General features: G+C 34.5%; 2 protein-coding genes across 2 annotated transcripts; both read right to left on the reverse strand.

Annotated features, from left to right (window-relative positions):
- Positions 1-1310: 1310 nt before the first annotated feature.
- Positions 1311-3317, reverse strand: LOC132614864 (CASP-like protein PIMP1). The gene is made up of 3 exons (XM_060329415.1): positions 3063-3317; positions 2366-2498; positions 1311-1666 (listed from the first exon to the last, which is right to left on the reverse strand). The coding sequence occupies exons 1-3, from the start codon at positions 3230-3232 to the stop codon at positions 1469-1471; spliced, it is 501 nt and encodes a 166-aa protein (XP_060185398.1). The 5' UTR covers positions 3233-3317; the 3' UTR covers positions 1311-1468.
- A 12956-nt stretch (positions 3318-16273) lies between these two features.
- LOC132614485 (CASP-like protein PIMP1) lies at positions 16274-17984 on the reverse strand. Its single transcript, XM_060328943.1, has 3 exons — positions 17691-17984; positions 17370-17502; positions 16274-16879 (listed from the first exon to the last, which is right to left on the reverse strand). The coding sequence occupies exons 1-3, from the start codon at positions 17858-17860 to the stop codon at positions 16682-16684; spliced, it is 501 nt and encodes a 166-aa protein (XP_060184926.1). The 5' UTR covers positions 17861-17984; the 3' UTR covers positions 16274-16681.
- Positions 17985-21078: the final 3094 nt, after the last annotated feature.

Consider the following 21078-nt stretch of genomic DNA (forward strand, 5'->3'; position numbering starts at 1 on the left):
ATTTTGACACTTATTAAGTTTTAATTTCACTCATGATATTTCATGTGTGAAGAGTTTATGCTAGTTAAATGCGGTGATCTGAGCTTAGTTTTAGACGAAATTAAGGAATAAAAACATAATGAACTTCAAAAATTAGTTTAGTTCTTCATACATAGTTTATGCTTAAAAATATTAATTTTCAATTAAAATTGCAAGTTGATCTAATTCGATTCAGTTTCAAGTTTAGTCAAATGTACTCTCGAAAAATGAATAGTCACATAAGTTGGAAAGGAGGGAGAATAATTATATTAATAAGTTCTACTAAATGCTCAAGTTGAAAACGAATATGTGGCTCAAAAGTTGTCTAAACTTTACCAAAATGTATGATGACAAATGATGAAAAGGATAATCTAATACATCCTCCGGCCCATATTATATAATGTTTTTAGTCGGGCACACTCCTTAAAAAATCACTTACCCCTAAAAAGTAAAAAGTAGTTTTACTAAATTACCCTTAATTAAATAATAACAATTTAATATGGATTATTGGTTATGTAAAAATTCATTTAACTAAAAATATGAATAAAGTTGAAACAAAAAACTATTAAAACCGTCTTGATTATATAAAAAAATTATTTTTTCGAACTAAATATAAAAGCTAAAAATATCATATAAAATGAATGGAATAGACTAAGGGGCAAGAAAAAAATTCATAAATATATATTATAATGTACCAATTACATTACATAGGGCCATGTAGCGTGTAGGAATGGACGTAAAAGGAGAATGAAGGGAAAGGGTAGAAATAGGAAAGCAATGAATTTTTTTATTATGTGCCTCACATAACTGACATTAGTTGTGTGAGTCTCCCTTTGTTGAGAGAAAAAACTAGACCCACATATTACACTTATGTGTCCACAAGTTTTAGATTCATTTTTTTCTCTCACAAAATGTAGCCTCACATGAATTTTAACATGTAATAGTCTTATATAAAGTAGTAATTAATTATCAATTTATGTTTATCAAGATATGTACCTATATTTTATCTTATAAATTACCCAATCGTGTAAACATTTGCACCGTCAATATATATATATATATATATATATATATACATATTATTTACACTGTCATATTTTTCTCTCCTCTACTATTAACGGGGTTTCGAGGCATTATGGATACTAAATAATAGAAATGTCTGCAATTCACAGATGACTAATTTTATTGACTTTGGAAAATACAATTTCTAAAGGGATACACAAGAAAATACTCAAATTGACGAGTACAATTCTCAAAACAAAGTTAGAAATAATAAAAAACCACCCTAAAACTCACACAACTTCACAACCTTACTTAATAAATTACATACATTTTAGATACAAATTGCAACTCAACAGTACTTCATGACTGACCAAACGTGTGAAAAAGAAAAACATAATCTCTCAAAACATTGGATCAAACTAATCAAAGATTTTTTATTTTTTTTAGATCAAGCTTTTTTTGGAAGAGCAAAGGATGATAAAATTGATGAAGCAGCAGAAAAAAAGAATCCTATAAGGCAAAGGCTGGCAGCAGCATTTGCAGTGTTGATAAATTTACTGCCTTCATCATTGCCTATAAGTCTCCTATAATCTTGCATCATCCCAAAACTTGCAGCTGCTCCAGTAGCAAGGAAGTTGGAAATAAACTGCACAAAACCATTAAAATAAAGAATCATTTACCCAAACATATGTAATGACAATGTAAAATATATCTACGCGTTCATAAGTATAAGGTGTAATTTGTAGTTTGATAAAAATGGTAGTATTCGAACATACTACTACCATAGGTTAAGCTACACTAATTCTGTTAAGAAAATTTTACACAATCAACATAGACTAAGGTAGGGTAGAAGATATGGGTTCATGATCAGAACCAGCTATCTTTAGCTCATAACCTATACACGTGTTAAGAAAAATGAGATTTTAACATTTTAGCCAACCTGCTAAATAATATTTCACCCGCTTAGCCATAACAGATTGCAGCAGTTGTTGGTGTATACTCAGTAGTATATAACAAGTATATAATCAATGTATACACTGATTATACAACGATTTATGCTGGTTAAAATTTGTTAAAAAAAATAAAAGATTAAGATTCTTTTTTGTTGTAGGGGCTGTTCGGCTGTTGTGTGTTGTGTAAAAATCTCCTAAAATTTCACTAAATAAGAGTACATACTTGTAATAGATTTCAAACCCAATAAATCAAAAAAAGTTGTGGTAGAACTTAATTTAATCAAATATCTTGTTTTCTCTCTTCCTCTCCCTTTTGTTCAATAGGAGTATTTTTTTTTTTCTACGTTTACCTTATAGCTATAGGAACAAAAAGGGATAGGAATTTTTTTTACCTTGTCACCATAGAAGTCAAATAGACAAAGACCTTCACCACCAAGGCGATTTCCAGTGCTCACAAAGAAAATTGTGAAGGCAGTTTGGAGAAGAGTATATGCTATTCCAATGACCACAGTAGAAATCAAGTATCTGCATATGATCATTAAAATTAGTCATGTCATTTCATTATTTGTACCACTATATATATCACTCAACTTTTTTTTTTTTTTGAATGAATTAGAGTAAACTAATTACTAAAAAAACACGAATTCCTTCACATTTCAAACGGAGAATCCGTCGAAAATATTCCCGACAAGCAAATGTCCAAAGAAATTTCATCGAAAATTCATGTTTTTTAAGTAGTGATGGGGAACTAAGTAGGCGTTTGGCCATGAAAATCAAATATTTTTCACTTTATTTGGTATTTTGGAGTTGGAGTTGAAGATGGAGTTGTGTTTGGTTATAGTTTTGCTAAGAATATTTGATTGTTGAATGTATTGAAAGTTAAAAAAGTGATTTTTTTTTTTTGGTGTTTTAAGTTGTATTTGGAATTTCCATGACCAAACAGTGAAAACGTTTTCCGGAAAAAGTGAAAAATTTTCATGACCATGTTTGAGAACATCTCCTACAAATTTCATAAAAAAAAATAAAAAATCATGGGAGATTCCGTCGGGAATTTGTATTTATTTAGTTGTGGCTGAGAATAAATTTTACCTGTAAGCATAAAAGTCCGTAGATTTGACTTTGATATCAACATAATCAGTACTAGTAGTATAAGTGTTGGTGGCAATCACAATGAGTGAAATCAACAAGCAAATCAACGTCAGAATCCTCACGATGAGGCCGACGAATGGCGGAATAGTGGTGGATGGTGGTGGTGCCATTTCACTTTCCGATGAACTATAAAATTATTCTTGAAATGAAAATATTACAAGAAGTAATTATTAAACTTTATTGATAACAAAAGGTTTTCTTGTAGTGATATACTTTGATATACGTTGCATACTTGTGTTATATAGAAAAGGATAATGCATAGAAAACGTTGACTTTTGTCTTAATAGTCAGAAGTCAATGTACAACTCAAGTCCATTGGGTTTTTGATACTCAGTTGATATTCCGGCTTCCACATGCAAGAGAGTTTACTTTGAGTTTTTTTGGGGTTCATATATTATTTTTTTCTTGCTTTAGATTTACCCTAAATGATGCGTAAGTTTAAAAAGTATTCGTGCTTTGTGGGAAATAGTAGCAGGTAACTCTGTAAACAACTTGCAAAAAAACTAAAAAGCCCCCACGGGCAACAGGGGGGTGGGGGTGGGGGGAGGGGAATTGGACTTGATAACTTGTTTGTGAACTAACTTTATTAGTTCCACACAGGGGCGGACCCAACGTGTTGGAGAAAAGGCCATAAATAGTCCTTTATCTATGAGAGTAAATTTAAAATGGTCCTTTAACTATACATTTACCGGTTTTAGTCCTTTAACTATTTAAAAACTTATCAAATTTGGTCCCAGTCTATTTTTTTATACAAACAGCGTACAAACACATAAACCTCTGTGAGATTAATGTTAAACCCTTCCTCAAACTTCTCTCTCTCTCTCTCTCTCTCTCTCTCTCTCTCTCTCTCTCTCCTCACTTCTTTTCCCTCAAGTTCATTCTTTAACCTCAATTTTTTTCCTCAAGTTCTCTGTCGCTTTTCGTAACCGACGGAGTCCATCGGTTTTGTAAAAAAAAAAAATTTAAAAAACTGACGAGTTTTTTTTTTTTTTTTTTTTTGAAAATTAAAGAATGAAATGTAGGAACTTGGAATAGAACCCGGCTATGTTCCTTGGCATTAAAGGGATTTACCACTAGACCATTGATATTCTTTGTTCATATACTTACATTGATTTAATTTATACTGTTTTTTCACTCTAAAAACCGACGGAGTCTGACGATTTTTTTATATAAAAAAAAACCCAACGGACTCCATCGGTTTATTTTAGAAAATAATTTTAAAAATTAACCGACGCAGTACGTCGGTTTTTCCCAGTTTTTAGTAGTATTTGAGAAGAATGGTTACAGAAATTGTGTGCCTGAGTTTGTCTTTTTGAATTTCAGAGCCTCGAGAGCGACACCAGCGCTAGGATGCTCTGTTTTTTTTTTAACAAGAGGAACTTGACGAAAAAGAAGCGGGGGGAGAGAGAGAGACAGGTTTGAAGAATGGAACATTAATCTCACAAAGGTTTATGGGTTTGTACGCTGTTTGTATGAAAAATAGATGGAGATCAAATTTGATAAGTTTTTGAATAGCTAAAGGACTAAAACTGGTAAGTGTATAGTAAAGGGACCATTATAGACCTACTCCCATAGATAAGGGACTATTTATGACCTTTTCTCCAATGTGTTGGGTGGGGGACACGTGCCCCCCCTAACTTCGAAAAATACCCCATATATATATATATATACCTTGAAAAACTATGATATATTTTTAAAAGACCCCTCAAATATAATTGCAAAAGTAGTTCAGTTGGTAGGAGTGCCCCTAAGTGCTTATTGGTCATCACCTGAGATCAAATCTCGGCTCCAACACAATTTTTTTCCACCTATATACTTGTATTTTCGACACTGCTACGCTATTAGTGACCGATCCGACACGGTATTATCCCTCAGTCGACATTAAAATTTTTGTTACTATGTATGTTAAGATAATGGTGCCCTCACCGTCTTAAAATCCTGTATCCGCCTCTGGTTCCACATGCAAAAATTTATTACAAGAACCAGATGTATTAAGGTATATAAACAAAAAAACCCACCCAATAATAATAAAACTTGAAAAAATTTCTCTCGATGCCGTGACGGTGCACGTCAGTCCACGTGCTCCAGTGAGATCCATGGCGAGAAAGAAACCACCAGCCAAAGCACCGCCTAACGACCAACAACGGGGTCGAGGTAGACCACGGAAAGTACCAATAGCGACATTTGGGAGTTCAGTTGGAGCCCGTGTTGATGTGGAACACTGCGTCGAAACGGAAGAAATTAAAACACCACCTGCGATTACGACTGGATTCCATTAGATCTGGGATCTAGTTCACATAATGGGGTAACCAAACAATTGCAGCTGCCATCGAGACCGGGAAAACAAAGTGAAGTGAGCAGCTGCAAGGGAACTGAGCAGAGCAATCCTAGAGGAATCGGAAGCCCAGATCCAGGTGTCCTAGCTTCAAAAAACAAAGAACAAGCAGTGAAGACTACCTGGGATAATCTATTTCAGCGTAACAGAGCAGTGGAGAATGGGTTAGCACTGAATTATATTCCGCCGCAAATCATTGACGGTGAAATTGTGGTCTAACTCGAGAAAGAAGAGGTTGATAGAGAGACACTAAAGTGGAAAAGTGCCCTTATCGTGTACGTTATAGGAGAAAAACCTGGGTATAATGCAATGCATCGTTTTGTGACCCAGAATTGGAGCCACATTGCTGAGCCTGATATATATCTGCACGAAGAAGGGTATTTTATTGTTAAATGTCAGTCCATGGATGATATGCAAGAGGTATTATATTCGGGGCCCTATACACTCAATTATAAACCCATAATTTTAAAACCTTGGACTGCAACTTTTGATTTCTCTGAAGAATTCCCCACTGAATTGCCTTTTTGGGTGAAATTCCCTAGACTTCCTATGAACTGTTGGGGTAGCAATTCCTTGAGTAGGATAGCAAGCTCAATTGGAACTCCTATGTATGCGGATGAATGCACGAACAAGCAAACAAGGATTTCTTATGCTAGGATGCTCATCGAGGTGAATGTCACTAAAAAACTCTCTGATAAAGTTAACGTGATGGATCCAACTGGTAGGATTTTCTCTCAGGCCGTGGAATATGATTGGAAGCCGATGTATTGTGGGAAGTGTCAAACTCTGGGGCATATATGTGATCATGAGCAAAGGAATGAACAAAGGAGAAGACGAGGCAAAGGCAAGCGGGAAATAGTTGCCAAGAGGTTGGTACCAACGTGGGTGTCAAAGGGACCTGATCCAAGAATTGTTGCTGATCCTACACCTGTTATGAAGCCTGTAGTGGAACAAATTGAGCATAAGGTACCTCAGGAACAGGGTGGTGATATGGAAGCCCCTGCGACTCGGATAGCAGAGTCGCTGCCTAATGTTGTAATGGAAACAAATGCTACACCTGAGAAGGCGAGTGAGGAGATACAAACAATTACAAATACAAGAACTCAGGACTCAACTACTGGCTACACATTAGATAACTTTCCTTTGTTGAGTACTAGTGTTGTTAAAACCACAGTGGCTAGATTTCAGAGTGGAATTCATGGGAAGCATGCTAACCCTCCTGACAGAGGGAGAGTAATCGTCTCCAAATGAAGTGGATGATGTGGAACATCCGAGGAGTGAATAAGAAGCACAAACAAAAAGAACTCAAAAAGATGCTTCAAATAAAGAGGATTAATTTTGTTGGGTTGATAGAGACTAGAGTAAAGCACCATCGGGCTAAAGGGATCTTAGCAAATATTGCACCTGGTTGGGGTCATCTAGACAACTACCAATCTGCTACTAATGGGAGAATATGGATAATGTGGGATACTAATATATACCAAATCCATAAACTTAGAGAGGAGGACCAGCTAATAAACTGTCAGGTGAAGGGGATACAAGAGGATTTTGAATGCTTGGTTACTATTATTTATGGATTTAACACAGGGGAACTTAGAAAACAATTATGGCAATCACTTAGGGATATTGCACAGGGGATCTCAACACCCCGGATGATAGCCGGTGACTTCAATGCGCTACTATATGCACAGGACAGGTTATTGGGTAAATGAATTGCACTGGAGAGGAGACTACTATACATGGTCTAATAAACAACAAGGTAGGGACAGAATTTGTGGTAGACTGGATAGGGCATTTGGCAATCTTGAATGGATGATGAAATGGGGACATGTCATGGTCGAATATGAGCTGCCCAATATTTCTAATCACTCACCTATGGTCATGGATATACAAGCTACTCAGAGCATTAGTAAGATTCCTTCAGGTTCTTCAACGTGTGGGCTGAACACAACTAATTTCTTGCCATTGTCGAAGATACCTGGTGCAAGAAAACTACTGCGTACAAAATGCGGAACGTCTGGGCAAAATTAAAAGATTTAAAGCTAAAATTGAAGCAGCTGAATAATGAGGAGTACCGAAATATTACGCAGCGACTGGATAAGGCAAGGTTTGATCTGATCAACATCCAAAGACAAATTCAGATAGGGTACACAGACAGCCTCAAGAATCAGGAGAAATCAACATTGCAAACACTAGAGAAATGGTCCTTGATAGAGGAGAGTATAATGCGACAAAAATCTCGGGCAAGATGGATCAAGTTGGGAGACGCTAACACCAAGTATTTCTCAGCAATACTAAAAGAAAGGACACAAAGGAAACAAATCTCTGAAATTATTTCTACTACTGGTGTGCGATTAGTAGATCAAGAGACTATCAAAAATGAAATTACTGGTTTCTATAAGAATCTTATGGGTACTTCAGCACCATCTTTACCAGCCATAAATAAACAAGTCATGAAGAGAGGACCGCGACTCAATCAGATCCAACGACTTGGGCTGATTACTGAGGTCACTGATAAAGAAATCCTGGATAGTCTCAATGCTATTGGGGATGATAAAGCACCTGGAGTGGATGGGTATAATGCAGTGTTTTTTAAAAAATCTTGGCCCATCATCAAAACAGAAGTCACAGAGGCAGTCAAGGAATTTTTTGCAACAGGAAAGATGTATAAACCTATCAACTGTGCACTGGTCACCCTTATCCCAAAAAATTCAAAACCTGCCACAATCAAGGAATATAGGACAATTGCCTGTTGCTCAGTACTGTACAAGCTGATTGGTAAAATAATTGCAAACAAGTTACAAAAGATCATGCCTAGCATTATATGTGAGGCGCAGGCAGGTTTTATACCGGGTCGAAAGATAAGAGATAATATTATCCTTGCGCATGAGTTAATCAAAGGATATAAAAGAAAGGCTATATCTCCAAGGTGTATGATTAAGATTGATTTACAGAAAGCATATGATTCACTAGAATGGATTTACTTGAAACAAGTTATGCATGAAATTGGATTTCCTGATAAATTCATTCAATGGACCATGGAGTGTATGCAAACGGTGAGTTATAGTGTCCTTGTTAATGGTGAACCTACACAACCTTTTGAGGCAGCTAGAGGTTTACGGCAAGGTGATCCCATGTCACTATTCCTATTTGCTATCGGAATGGAAAATCTTAGTAGACTGCTTTATGGATTGGCAGATGTTAAGTCATTTAAGTTTCATCCAAGATGTGCCAAACTCCATATTAGCCACCTCTGTTTTGCTGACGATCTATTACTATTTTCCAGAGGTGACTTAGCTTCAGTCACTGCCTTACATAAAGCCTTTACTGAATTTTCCTTATGTTTAGTCCTTCAAGCAAACCTTGGCAAGAGTGCTGTGTATTTTGATGGCGTACCAGTGAGTGAACAGAATCAAATCTTGCAACAATTAGGCTACTGTTATGGTGAGCTTCCTTTTAAATACCTCGGAGTTCCATTGGCAACTAAGAAAATTTCCCTCATCCAATGGCAGCCTTTGGTAGACAAGATCACATCCCGAATCTCGTCATGGACTGCCAAGAACTTGTCCTACGCAGGGAGGGCACAACTTATTCAGTCGGTCATTTTTGGTATCCTAGCATACTGGGCCCAGCTCTTCACCATCCCAGCTAAGATTTTATACCTTATTGATGCTCACTGTCGAAGCTATCTATGGTCAAACAGTGGCACAATAACAAAAAAAGCATTAGTTGCATGGGAATCAGTGTGCACCCCGAAATATGTTGGAGGACTTAATCTCATTAATGTCTTCTTGTGGAACAAAGCAGCTCTAATCAAAACGTTTTGGGACATAGCTCACAAGCAAGACAGGCTGTGGATAAAATGGCTTCATGTGTACTATATAAAGAACCAAATGATGGAAGAGATATAGGTGCCGAAATAAACTTGCTGGCTGATTAGGAAAATATTTGAGTGTAAGAATAGGAAAATATTTGAGTGTAAAAATATTCCAACAACTGCAGCATATCAGAGGTGACAAAGGTATTATAAGACAAATTTATTACCAACTATTGACGCCTTTGCCTAGAGTTCCATGGAAGGGAATGATGTATTATAATGCAGCAAGACCTAAAGCACGATTTATCACTTGGCTGCTCATGCTAGGGAGGTTATCAACAACTGATAGATTGATAAGGTGGAGATTACAAGTGGATCCCGAGTGCTCTTTATGCCATCAACAGGCTGAATCTAGAGAACATTTATTTGTGCGATGTGCTTATGCAAAGCAAACCTGAACAAAGCTGCAACACTGGATGGGAATTCCACAATACACAGCTACCACATGGGAGCAACACATGACCCGGCTTTTGAGTTATTCACGAGGAAACACAAAACAAGCCCAAGTGTTCAAACTGATATACTCAGAAACTATATACGGTATCTGGATGGAGAGAAACAATAGAATATTTGCGAAGAAATGTCGCGACTGGAGTAGTGTGGCACGAGAGATTGCATACGTTGTTTGTGTACGGGCCCCTAACAGGATTAGTGATATAGTTGCTAGTTTCCAATTTTAGCCTGATTATGTAGCCTCCTTTTGTTTCATTTGGAATGCCAAGCTGTGTATAGCTATGCCTTGATATGTAAAATCCTACTTTGGTGATTAATACAAAGCTTAGTTACCAAAAAAAAAAAAAAAAAACCAAATTAATTGTACTTGTACTTGTACTTGAGACATTCCAATAATTGAGTTTCCATATGACAGTTAATTTTGTCCTTGATGTCTTTGGGAATTTGGAAGTTAGCTGGGTGCCCTCATATATATATACTCCGTTGTTTTTCACATAGGAGACTATTAAAAACATGCAAGGTTATTTAATAAGCGAAAAGCCGATTTTAAGGAATTACCAACCAAAAAACCGATCGAATATAGTGAGCCAAAAAAGGTTAGTCGTATAAAAAACCGATCGAATCAGTCGGATAATTGGTGAGGTAAACAAGTACATATAATCATCTCAATTTATCAGTTATACATTGGTAAACTAATGCCATTTGGTATAAAACTGGAGAATGAATAGTGTCGAAGAGAAATGATGAGCGCACACAAACTCTCAATGATATTATTAGATTATAAGCTATGATGTTTGCTGTAGACTATATATATACATATATAATCACCTCAATTTATCACTTTTAAAGTATAAATTATACTCGGTACTAAACCAATATTACTTTACTATATATAATAAGGGTCAATCTAACTTTTTTGTAGTACTTAGTTAGAGTTCTTAGTTACATTACAACTAAGGGTTGCCAACTAAAGGTTTCTTCTTCCAAATTTACCCCTATATTTGTTTTTATTGTTTCCTCTACTATGTGATGTTTTAGAAATATTAAGGCACTTGCAAGCCTTTTTTTATTATAGAAAATCCCTTTGACTAACTTGTTTGAAGTTTGTGACATGTACTATAACTTCTTCATATGCCTTATTTTTACTCCTACTTTATTTTTTTATTACTTAAGGTGCCACACCAATTTTGGGAAATTTAGAAAATTTTAAGGTTCTCTTAAAACGCTTAAGAAATTGTGAATTGTGACGATGTCAATTAAAAAAAACACGTCACTATGCATAATTTTAATGAGAGAATACACCATATTTGTTGTTAACTTAACTAAAACATGTATTGCACACAAAAATTGAAATTTCTCTAATTAACAGTTCTTTAATTGTTCAGTGTGAAACTTTGAAAATTTAATAGATAAAATTGGTCTTTATTTGGATTAGATATTGTTACCTAAAATATTTATTTTTATCTAATCATTTGTTATAAATATTGAAATTTGAATCTTTTCAACGGCATGTTTTGTTTGTTTGTACGTTGATTACCCATATCGTTCATGCTTAAGAAATGAACTTTATTTTTTGAATATTATTTGGTGTAGGTGATCATGCGCTTCACGTGGTATTTATTAGGATTAGGACCGAAAAAAATGACTGCTTATTTCAGACAGCCCAACCCGGACCATCGCTTTTATCGTCAACAGAGAAAGCCGCTCGATAAAGGAAGTAGGCTTTGGGAAAAAATCATTCCTTTGCCGAGCGCTATCGATGGGGCGAGTGTTCTCAAAGAGAAAATCATGATGATGATGAAAAAAGTGTGAGGAGAATTCGAAACTCGAAATGTTAGAAGGTGCAAAATCAATAGGTGCAAGAGCTGCTACAGTTGCTTCAGCGGGAGCTGCTCGGCTCTCAGTTCTTGAGCATGTTAGGGGATTAGGTGGCAGTTGAAAGAGCTGCTCGAAAGCTTGATCAAGAAGCGAAAAAAATCCTAAGAAGGTCTGTATGTCTCAACCTCCTAGTTTTCTAGATATAGCTTAGTCAGGATATGTCTGCCGACTTCACAAAGCTCTTTATGGACTGAAGCAAGCTCCCAGAGCTTTTCCTACTTGTTTCAGCACTATATTGTGCTCTAAAGGGATTCTGTGGCAGTGCCTATGATACCTCTTTCATTCGTCACACATCTGGGGATAGTATCTACCTTATTTTATATGTCAGGTGCAGGATCCGTGCAAAAGGTTATTGAAGGGGCGGTGAATGCTGGAAAAGCTAAAGCAAATCAGAAAGGATTTTTTTTTCAAAATCGTACTTGTGTTTTTAGCAAAAAAATCATATGATTTTTATTTTTTAAATTTGATACTTAATTATATTTCTATGCATAACGAACAATGTAAGTTGTAGTTTATATTCATCTAAAAAAAATGCAAGGCGTATTACGCGGTCAGTCAGTTCAATTTTTGGTATGAATTCATAAATATATTTTTTCATATATATTCTATTTACACTTGAAAATTACATAAAAAGAAATTATAATATGAATTTGATGGAGTAGCTTAAATGTTTGAGAACATCTTTGAAAATATGTAGGGGAAAATACATAACCCCTCCCCCCCAACGTATAGCTAGATTAATTATGACGCACCCAACCTTTGCGGGCGACCTATTACCCCCTGGCCTTATTTTTTCTGTATTTTTGTACTTTTTTTCGGCTGACATGGCACAAAAAAATTTAATACCCAGTTGCACAGGGGAGAGTGTTGCACACTCTCCGTCACATCGGCGCCACATCAGTGCCACCTCAGCGCCACGTCACTAAACCCCCCTCTTCCTCCTCCTCCTTCTTCTTCTTCTTCTTCTTCATCATTCCACCCACCATTAATTTTATCCTCGAAATTCGTTCTCTACCTTAAGCAACAAACCCTTAAACCACTGAGGCTTTTGTGCAATACATCTAGGAATTCTAAGCAATAGTTTTTTTATTCTCACATCAGGAACACCAGAGTTTTTCAATAACAATAGATTAGTCTCCATAATATGCTGACCACCAAAAGTAAGCAACCAAGGAAATCTATTTATAGCCTTAACTATATTATCATCACTACCCAAAGTTCTCCTAAGCAAATCAATGGTAGGTCTCATTGAGTATCTAAACCTCTTTCTATAATTTGTGAATCTTTAGCAATTACATTCACCAGGTCCGACCCAGATAGCCCGATATCCATAAGGCATTGGAATTTGAGTTTTAAGGTCTTGGAAACATCAGAGAATAGCAATTTGGGTACAGTAGAAATCATTTTTTTCATCTGGGTCTTGTCTAAACCAGTTTGTTTTAAGAAATCGATGACTAAATCAGGATTCTTTGAGGTTTTACATGAAGTTACCTTGGAAGATGCCAACATTGCTTCTTTTTCGGAGAATCTGAGAGAATCAACCAGGTATTTAACCAAGAAATGGGTTGGGGTTGGGTTACCAATTTTGAATCTGAAGTTTTTGTATGTTGATGATTTGTTAGTAAAAATTGGTTTGCAAGTAAAATCTGATGGGAAAGCTGCTGTGAATTTGATGAAATTGACGCTTTTAGGCAGTACTATGTTGTGGTTTATGATGTGTCTGGAAAATAACAATTGCTCTGTGAATTAAAGTTGGGGGTTAGTGGTGAAGAGGATTAAATTAATGGTGGGTGGAATGAAGAAGAAGAAGAAGAAGAAGAAGAAGAAGGGTTTAGTGACGTGGCGTCGAGGTGGCACTGACGTGGCGCTGATGTGGCGGAGAGTGTGCAACACTCTCCCCTGTGCAACTGGTATTAAATTTTTTTGTGCCATGTCAGCCGAAAAAGAGTACAAAAACACAGAAAAAATAAGGCCAGGGGGGTAATAGGTCGCCCGCAAAGGTTGGGTGCGTCATAATTAATCTGGCTATACGTTGGGGGTTTTTTTTTATGTATTTTCCCAAATATGTAGTTAATGAAACAATTTATAGTTTTACGGTCGTGGTAATGTCAAACATCTTGTGACAAAAGGGAGTAAACTTTCTATGTTTTTTGAGTATCATTTTTTTATGCGGGTAAAAAATCTGTTAGGCGGTGTTTGTTAGCATAGGGAAACATGATTAAACGAATCATGAGGCATTGAATCTTCATTTCCGTTTGAGAAAATAATTAAAATGTATATTTTATAAAATAATGTACCATTTAAACTAACAAAAGGAAAAAAAAATGTCATTTTCTCATCACGTAAATTTTTAGAAAGTAAAAGGAAAGTCTAATTATATTAAGAAAAGTAATTAATTTTCTTCATATTTTCAATATACTTTGTATAATTGAATTAACATCTACAAACATTTGCAAAGTATGAAATTTTATGTTTATTTATTTGAAAGTTATCTTTGTTTATATGTAACCTCATTAAAATCTCAACAAAAGAATAAATATAGCATATCTATTTGATGTCTCTAGAACCAAACTATTTTTCTTTGTTTTGGAAGAAAATGTTATAGTTCATATTGGATGTTGTTAAAAAATTAAGAGACTTTATGTCATGTATTTGTTTGAACGTAAAAAAAAAAAAAAGGGTCTAAAGTAAGGGGAAAAAAAGATTTTTTTTCAATTTTCAAATATTTTTATGCAGTTTAAATATATGAGAAGCCTTTAATTTTTAAGAGTTTGCAGAAAATATCGAACTAATCTTTATATAAGTTAATGTGACAAAGAGAGGGAAAAAATTAAAAAAAACGTACAAATTTAACTTTTAATCTTGGTTTTGGGCCCGTGCTAGAGTTTGCAGAATATATCGAACTAATCTTATAGTAACTTAATGTCACAAAAAAAGGACAAAAAATAAAAAATAATTACAAATTTAACTTTCAATCTTAGTTTTGGGCCCGAGCTAAAGCCACTACTGGTTTAGTATAAAACACTATTTTAAGTAATTTTCTTTTTCTTTCTTTCATTGTCATCTTTTCAATATTAGTTTTTCCCTAATAGCAAAGTAATCAAAACACATATCTCTGCAGTGTACATATGACCAGATAATCATTCAGAACCTCTGAACAAATCATCAAACTAAGCTTAAGTTTTATTGAAAGTTTACAACATAAATTTCAAAGAACTCCGAAAGACATGGAAGAGATCATTTTTAATTTTTTGATAGCTGATTAGTTGGTTGGCTACCTGAACTTTCACCTTATTGGTGAGGGTTCGATTCCCGACTTGTAATCCCCTCTCCCATTTCCCCTTCCCCTACCCCCAATTTTGAAAAAGTAAAAAAAACTTTTCACACATAAACCTGCAACTTCTAATTAGAGGGGAAAAAGAAATCCTTTTTCCTCCCTAAAGTAAGTGAATCCGAGCTAAAACTTTTTGGAAGCTTTGATCCCTTGGGGTAAACAATTTTCCTTAAGTGTGTCAAAAACCCACTACTGCATGACAAGGTCTGGGTCTTTGTTTTCCTGATATACCACTATACAAGAGATATTTTTGACTTGTTCCTTCAAGGTCGATATACATGCAAGACGGTTGGAATAATAGAGTTATAATAAATTCAGATAAAATCAAATATAAATTTTGGCTTTAGACCAGTAATTTCACTGAGCCATTGAAAATTAAACCTAACTTTTGCTCCGCATGATCCACAAGTTTGAGTCTTTGTTTACTTATATACCAGAGATGTCGTGCCTTCATGGTCGATACATGTGCATGCAAGATGATTAGAACATCATGTCATCATCTTTATAAGAAAATTCAGATAAAATCATATACAAATTTTTATTCTAGACCACCAATTTCAGCGAGTAGCCGTTGAAAACTTAAACTTTTGTTTTGCATGACTTGTCTGAGTCTTTGTTTCACCTAACATAGATGAGATTTCGTGCTTGCTCGTCCTCCTCATTTATAACTATCAAAAAATATGGATATGAAAAGGACAAATGAGATGTTGCCAATAACATTAAATTTCGAATATTACCTGGTCTTACCTACCTCAGAATTAAAATCCAAAAGGTCAATCTTCTGGTACATATTATTTGCTAAAAAAAACTATGGCACGTAAGAAATTTTATATACTAAATCAGAAAGAAGAGCAATTCTTCTTTTACTTGGGATTATAACAAGTTAGCTCAAGGGGTTATAGAGAGCGATAGATCTGTGTTAATTAGCGAGTGATTTTAGTTTCAAAGAATTGTCTTACTTACCACTAAAATATTACCCAAAAGTCTACACATCCTCATCTCTTTCTCTCTCCCATAATCGTATAAAGATCGTTGAATAGTTTTACTTCACATGCCCATTTGCATTTACCGGATCCGAAAATTCGAGTAATTAGTAATGACCAACCCAACGCGAAGAAGACGTGGGACACAACTGCATCATCTAAGTTACATGCACCGATAATGTCAGTGAATTTTAACATGTGATAACCTATTATTTAATTATCAATTTATGTTTATCAAGAGATGTACCTATATTTTATCTTATAAATTACCCAATCGTGTAAACATTTGCACCTTCAAGTGTATATATACATATTATTTACACTATTATATTTTTCTCTCCTCGACTGTTAACGGCGTTTCGAGGCATTATGGATACTAAATAATAGAAATGTCTGCAATTCACAGATGACTAATTATATTGACTTTGGAAAATACAATTTCTAAAGGGATACACAAGAAAATACCCAAATTGACGATTACAATTCTCAAAACAAATTTAGAAATAATACTAAACGTAACCACCCTAAAACTCACACAACTTCACAACCTTACATAATCAAGTACATACATTTTAAACACAAATTGCAACTCAACAGTACTACATGACTGACCAAACGTACGTGTCAAAAAGAAAAACATAATCTCTCAAAACATTGGATCAAACTAATTAGAGTTTTTTTTTTTTTTTTTTTTTTAAATCAAGCTTTTTTTGGAAGAGCAAAAGATGAGAAAATTGATGAAGCAGCCGAAAAAAAGAATCCTATAAGGCAAAGGCTGGCAGCAGCATTTGCAGTGTTGATAAATTTACTGCCTTCATCATTGCCTACAAGTCTCCTCAAATCTTGTGTCATCCCAAAACTTGCAGCTGCTCCAGTAGCAAGGAAGTAGGAAATAAACTGCACAAAACCATTTTTAAGAAAAAATCATTTACCCGAACATATGCACAGACAGGGAGAAAAACATAAGTAGGCAAAAGTATAATAATATTTACGTACTCTTAGCAGGTAAATAAAATTAAATAAAATTAAATAAAATCTTTAAGTTGTTGGCAGAGACATACGTAAATATTATTATGTATTTGTTCGTTCTATTTGACTGTTGTGCAGTGTAAAAATCCATTAAAAACTCATTAATTAAGTACATACCATGATATATTTCAAACCCAGTAAATTAAACTGGCTGCTATAGAATTTCGAATTCTAATCATAAAATCCAAATCTTGAATTCTCCGTAGACTATCAATATCTATAGAGACTGAAATCTTTAAGTTACTTTCTTTATGTAACTAATTTGTTCCCTTGTTTTCTCTCTTCTTTTTGATGTTCTCAATATATTTTTCTAGTTTTACCATCTAGGAACAAAAAGGGATATAGAAGGAAAATTTACCTTGTCACCATAGAAGTCAAATAGACAGAGACCCTCACCACCAAGGCGATTTCCAGTGCTCACAAAAAAAATTGTGAAGGCAGTTTGAAGAAGAGTATATGCTATTCCAATGACCACAGTTGAAATCAAGTATCTGTATGTTATCATTAAAATTAGTCATGTCATTTTATTAATTGTACCATTATATATCACTCAAAAAATAAATTAAATGAATTAGAGTAAACTCATTACTAAAAAAATTAGTGCGGATTCCATCATATTGACGAGAAATCTCTGAAGAAATTTCATCGAAAATTAGTTTTTTTTTTTTTTTTTTTTTACCTGTAAGCATAAAAGTCCGTAGACTTGATTTTGATATCAACAAAATCAGTACTAGTAGTTTGAGTGTTGGTGGCAATCACAATGAGTGAAATCAACAAGCAAATCAACGTAAGAATCCTCACGATGAGGCCAACGAACGGTGGGATAGTGGTGGATGGTGGTGGTGCCATTTCACTTTCCGATGAACTATAAAATTCTTCTCAAAATAACAATAGTACAAGAAGTAATTATTAATCTTCAGTGATAACAAAAGGTTTTCTTGTAGTGATATACTTTGATATGCGTTGCATACTGGTGTTATATAGAAAAGAATAATGCATAGAAAAGGTTGACTTTGTCTTGGTCAGAAGTTCCATTGGGTTTTTGATACTCAGTTCATATTTCGGCTTCCACATGCAAGAGAGTTTACTTTGAATTTTTTTGGGGGTCATATATTCCTTTTGCTTGCTTTAGATTTACCCTAAATGATGTGTAAGTTAAATAAAGTATCCGTGCTTTGTTGGAAATAGTAGCAGGTGACTCTGTAAAATTAAACGACATGCAAGTAAGTTGTCTCGGACATAGCGGTATTAAAAACAATGGGACTTGCAAAAAAAAAAAAATGCAAGAAAGAAAACACAAAATCCGCGGGAGTGGGGGTGGGGGTGGGGGTTGGGGGGACTAATTTTATTAGTTCCACATGCAAAAATTTATTACAAGAACTAGATGAATTAAGATATATAAACAAAAAAACAAAATAATTCTTATGTTCATTAATTTATAATGTTCGTAGCCTTTGGTAGAAAATGTTTTACCTCAAAATTGAGAATTTATGCCTTCAAATAAATTAGTCGGACCCAAAGCGGATATCAAACATTGGATGAAAAACACACAAACAAAAAACAAAAGAGGAAGTATTTCCAGACATATTGAGGTCAATATAATAGGCATAGTTGCACTTAACATTTGTTGATCATTATTTTGTCATAAGGATATTAATTCTTCTTAAGTTAGGCAGTCACACCGAGGTTACGAGCTAATTAATTAACACCCACATGCATGTACTCATGGAGTTCGTTAATTGATTTCATTATAGATAATCAACTATCAATTCACGAATATTGATCCAATAATGAAAATAACGATATAATCACGCATTCATCGGAAGATTTTCTATATAATGACTTAACAAGTACCTTCACATTTAGGAGGATTTTATAGTAAATACATTCACAATTATCAAGGAATGGAAATTTCCTAGTTATGCACTTGGTACTTTTTGTCATTTTCTATGATATTCGTTGAATCAACAATTGCGATTCTGTCGATTACACAATTAGGAATTGACATGGAAAATAAGAAGTTGACTTGAGGAATTAATGAACATCACTCAATTTGGACCGACTTGCCAACATGTCATATATATTTTTTTAAACATTCTATCTTAAATCTCTGGGATGAGGTTGAGCTGTGAATAGTAGAAGAGGAGGAAGTATATATTTAAAAATGAATGATATTTTGTGGACTGGAAGTGTCTGGAACCCGACACTTAAATAATGCATATATATATAGGTTCATCTTAATATACTGAAAAACTTAGCTCGTAAAGGTGCGTTTGGTACGACGGTTAGTTTTCAGTATTTTTTCGAAATATGACTTACTTATTGGAATGGAAGTATATATGACTTATTAATTGGAATGGAAGTATAGTTTACCGCTTTTGGTAATGCTTTTCCTGAAAAATATTTTGAGACAATCAAACACTAAAAGATTAGTCGATCTTATAGTAATTTTCCTCGTATCGTGGGGATCTAGTAGCTCAGTTGGTTGGCTACCTGAACTTTCACCTTGTTGGTGAGGGTTCGAATCCCCACGTTGTGTAATCCCCTCTCCCATTTTCCCTTTCCCTACCCGATGTAATAAAAATAAAAAAATAAAAATTTTCCTCGTATCAAACACTCCATAAATAATCTAATTTATTTATGGGAGAACTAATGCGAAAAAATCCCCACATTGTGTAATCCCCTCTCCCATTTTCCCTTCCCCTACCCGATGTAATAAAAATAAAAAAATAAAAAATTTCCTCGTATCAAACACTCCATAAATAATCTAATTTATTTATGGGAGAACTAATGCGAAAAAAATATAAGAAAAAATACATTTGTATGCCCCAATTCTTAGTGCGCCCCCATCTTGCAATTACTATACCTTGATGAATCTAGCAAGTTGTATTTATTTTTCCTAGAAACAGTTCATCATTCTATGGTCAATACTGACCTTAAAGAACCGGTTTTAAGTTACTAATAAAGGTGGACTTCTTCTAAGTTTAGCTGGTATTTCATTGACTTTTGATGAGTTAGGCTGGCCACGAATACCAAGTATTCTTTGCTAAGTAAAAATGGAGTATCAAATTAATTAATGAGTTATGTGAATAAAAGATGAGGACCTTAAAGCCAATCACCTTCCTATGTTTACTATTCAAATACTATAGGACATGCAAACAAGACTTACTTGAAGATTCAAACTCACCACCAAGGAAAGTGGCATGAGATTGATGAAATCCTCCGACCTCCGTCCGTTAACTAAAATTTTAAATTCGAGCCTTATTAGTAAAAAAATAAAATAAATCGTAATGAGCATCTTTTTTCAAAAAAAGAAAACTTGATACATCGTAAATAGTCTGTGAATTTTGAATCGGTGGATAAAGAAAAAAAAAAAGTCAAACTCAATTAGTTTGGTCTCCTTTCATTTACAACGATCGTATAATCATATTTTTCAATTATGTTTTCTTTGGATATTTGTTCTTCATTTTAATTTTATTTTGATATACCAATCCATATTAATTGTTTAAATAAATGTATAAAAACATACTTTATTTATATAATTTTCACCGTTAAATAAACATATAAAACACGTCTAAGTGATGAAAGCTCAATAATGGAGTTCAACAGTAATGGAAATGGAGAAGAGAGAAGGAAACGAAGAAGACTTCATTCACAAGCTAAAATGAAAAAATGATTCTGTTACAAAAGCTACAGCGAAGAGAGAGAACTGCCTCTATTTATCCTATCACTAACCGACTCCAACTAATCATCTGGTAATTAACTACATTTAGCTTACTAATTACAATTAGTTAACTTAATAGCCTTTTGCATAATTAGCCACTTTCTCAACATTCCCCCTCAAGCTGAGGGATGAAACACGTCCTTTATTCCCAGCTTGCTCAGCAGATGATTATGATGTGGTTTACACAGTCCCTGAGTGAGTAGGTTTGCTGGTTGTTCATTTGTTCTAATGTGATGTGTTTGTATCTTTCCTTCTTGAATTTTCTCTCTAACAAAATGACAGTCAATGTCAAACTGTTTAGTTCTCTCCTGAAAGATGGGATGAGCTGCAATTTCTATAGCAG

The sequence above is a fragment of the Lycium barbarum genome, chromosome 10, assembly GCF_019175385.1.
Source record: "Lycium barbarum isolate Lr01 chromosome 10, ASM1917538v2, whole genome shotgun sequence".
In the NCBI taxonomy this organism is placed as follows: domain Eukaryota; kingdom Viridiplantae; phylum Streptophyta; class Magnoliopsida; order Solanales; family Solanaceae; genus Lycium; species Lycium barbarum.